At 43.1% G+C, this 2,800-nt stretch overlaps 1 protein-coding gene across 1 annotated transcript in view; it reads left to right on the top strand.

Moving 5' to 3' along the window:
• The window catches only part of FAM83E (family with sequence similarity 83 member E), a 59,285-nt gene extending 57,765 nt beyond the window's left edge, over window positions 1-1,520 (top strand). Inside the window, exon 7 of the mRNA XM_018576523.1 lies at window positions 1,078-1,520. Within this exon, the coding sequence (XP_018432025.1) occupies window positions 1,078-1,308 (231 nt within the window). The 3' untranslated portion in view covers window positions 1,309-1,520. The remainder of the gene's footprint in view (window positions 1-1,077) is intronic.
• Window positions 1,521-2,800: the final 1,280 nt, after the last annotated feature.

The following is a 2,800-nucleotide window of genomic DNA, read 5'->3' as shown; positions in this document are numbered from 1 at the left end:
GTCCCTGGTTCAAATCCCGGCCAGGACACTATCTGCAAGGAGTTTGCATGTTCTCCTGTGGGTTTCCTCCAGGTACTCCTGTTTTCTCCCAAACTATGAAAATATGCTGGTAGGTTAATTGGCTCCTGTCTAAAAATTGGCCCTCATATGAGACAGGGACCTTAGATTGAAAGTTCCTTGAGGGCAAGGACTGATGTGAATGTAAAGCACTGTGCAAAAATTGTTGGGGCTATATAAATACCTGTAATAAATAAAGCTTCCAGCCAGCAAGATTATACATAAAGTCATACGCACATAGGGCCTTATAAGGACTAGCACATGTGTTCTTGCAAATGCTTTGAATTTAGGATAGAAAAGCAAATCATATTCACAAATGCAGGCTGGCAAGTGGGGATGACTGCAGATTGTTAGTATATAGCTCTGAGAGTGGTAGGGAGTCATTGCAGTTTCTTGGGAACTGGAGGTGGGTAAGCCAGAGGTGGGGTGGTCAAGTAGGGAATGTGCTGTGAACATGGGAGAGTGCTGTAAGCAATGGGTGAGGTGGCTGAGGTGGGACAGAGAGGAGAGCTGTAACCTGGCACTGGTTGAGGTGGCTGGGAGAGATGGAGGGGTGTTGTGGTACCTTGGCAGCTGTGGATGGTTTTCTAGTGAGAGAGGAGCATGGGGTGGCTACTAGGTGAAGTGGCATGGGAGGGACAAAGGTGAGTGTGGTAACTAACTTGGCAGCTGTGGGAGGTTTGCTTCATGGGAGAGCAGCAGCGTCAGTGTGTACAGTTGATTTGGAGGTGTGCGGCAGTGGGGTGATGTGGATATAGAAGTGAGTACACAAGGATGCAATTAACTTTTCATAGGGAGAAACGTGCCTATAGGGGTAAGTCATGCATGAGAGGGAGGTAGAGATTTTAAATAGGTCAAGGTATGAAAGGTTGGGACTCAAAACTGGCAACACTGCAGCAGTGTTTCCAGCCACATTCGTGGAGAAATGTTTTAATACTATAAGATAATCACCTTTTCAGGTATACATTCATACATTCATCAACAAGCTGAGTAATATGTGATTTTTTTCTTTCCTAAAAGGGCAAAAGATGGACAACAAAGGACACTCCAGCAATGTTGCTAATGAGACAAAGAGCTTTTCCTGCTGAAGAGAACAGAAACAGAGAGTCTTCCAATCTTACCTCATTTCAGTCACCAGGAACTGCAACACCTATAAGACTGCAAGGACAGTTAGTTCATGGAGTGTCAACCACATCTTTGCCTAGACCCTGGACTAATACAGCAAGACATGGAAGACTACAATACTATTGACCCATTTTCATACCAAGTGGAACTTTTTCTTCCATTTTGGCATCGCTATAATGTGTTGGCTTGAGCATGGATGCAGATTGCAACTTGCCCTTAATAAAGTTCTCAATGAACTGTGGTCCCTATGTATATATAAAACTGGCAAGTTATGTGGGTGACAGGTGAACTTGGTGCTATGCACAACTGTGAGCGGTCCTAGTGGAATTAATACTAAGCTGATATTCTTCTTGCATTTCACGTTGAAAGCCACTGTTAGACATATTCAGCTTGGACATAACCTTTGTGCATGTTGGCAATGCCATGCTAACCCTGAATAATATAGGATTAATACTGATTTAACATACTATGCAAAACTATTTTCTTTCTCTAGCCTTGATATACTGCTGATAATGTACTGAAAGGATAATGTGAATGTGTCTTAAAACACCAAAAGCAGCTGATAGATTGTCACATAATGTTTGAATAAGATAATTGTATAACTTAAATTTGATAATAAAAATATGAACCACAATTTGTTGTTTAATATTAACGGCCTGTCAAATGACTGTGATGGTAAGACACGAAGCCAAGTCATGTTATCCTTTCTGGATAACAGAAAATGAAATATAAATTGCAACAGAAGCACTCTGTGAAAGAGGATTATTAATACTTTCCTGTTCAATGAGCGGTGCGTCCAATCTGTTGTTGTTGCAGAGCTTCAGCATACATCTCTGGTATCTGACACTTCCCGGTGTGTCCTCTGATGCACGCCGTGGTTGTTCTTGCTAGATGCTGCATCCCAATTATGTTGTGTGGGGGTCTGTGGGCTGGGGGGTCTTATCTGAATCTGGGTGATACCAGAGGCCACTCTGCCCCCCCCCCTCTTTGTGAATGAGTAAGGTAGTTGTTACCCCCCTACTCATTCACTAAATAACAGTAAAATCGTTTTTAAAAAAACACCACACCATCCTCAAAAGTCTTTTATTTGAAAAAACACAGTCCTTTATTAACCCCCCCACCCCGACAGGGGCACCTAGATTTAGCTAAGCTCACAGACCCCCACAACCACCGGGCCAGGGTGGGGAAGAGACACTTATCCTAATCAACATGGTGACAAGGTGCTTTCCCAGGGGGTCCCCCTGCGCGCACCCGCGAAATCGCCAAAAACTACCATACCCAAAATTGACCATAGGCGACGCTTTAAAAGCTTTTACAGCTCATCAGTTTAGTGCTATCAGTGATTAATGGCCCTACAATTATTGCTCTCACTGCGACGTTCATGGCGATATGTAACATGTGCGGTGTAAGGGGCGCAATTGTCGTTTTCGCACGTATGCGCACCCTACGCATGTTTGCACGCGTGTATGTATGGGTGGGGACTTTAAAAAAAAGAATTGTGTTTTTCTTATTCTTTTAGGTGTGAGAATTTTTTTTGCAACTTTTTTTTTTCCACTTAACTTTATTGTTAACACATAGGGGGCTAAGAACCCCCTATGTGATAGCAAAGATATGTCTC

This window comes from Nanorana parkeri, unplaced genomic scaffold, assembly GCF_000935625.1.
Source record: "Nanorana parkeri isolate BGI_ZX_2015 unplaced genomic scaffold, ASM93562v1 scaffold69, whole genome shotgun sequence".
NCBI classification, from domain to species: domain Eukaryota; kingdom Metazoa; phylum Chordata; class Amphibia; order Anura; family Dicroglossidae; genus Nanorana; species Nanorana parkeri.
The sequence above is the reverse complement of the archived record's forward strand: the minus strand, read 5'-3'. Positions and strand labels throughout refer to the sequence as shown.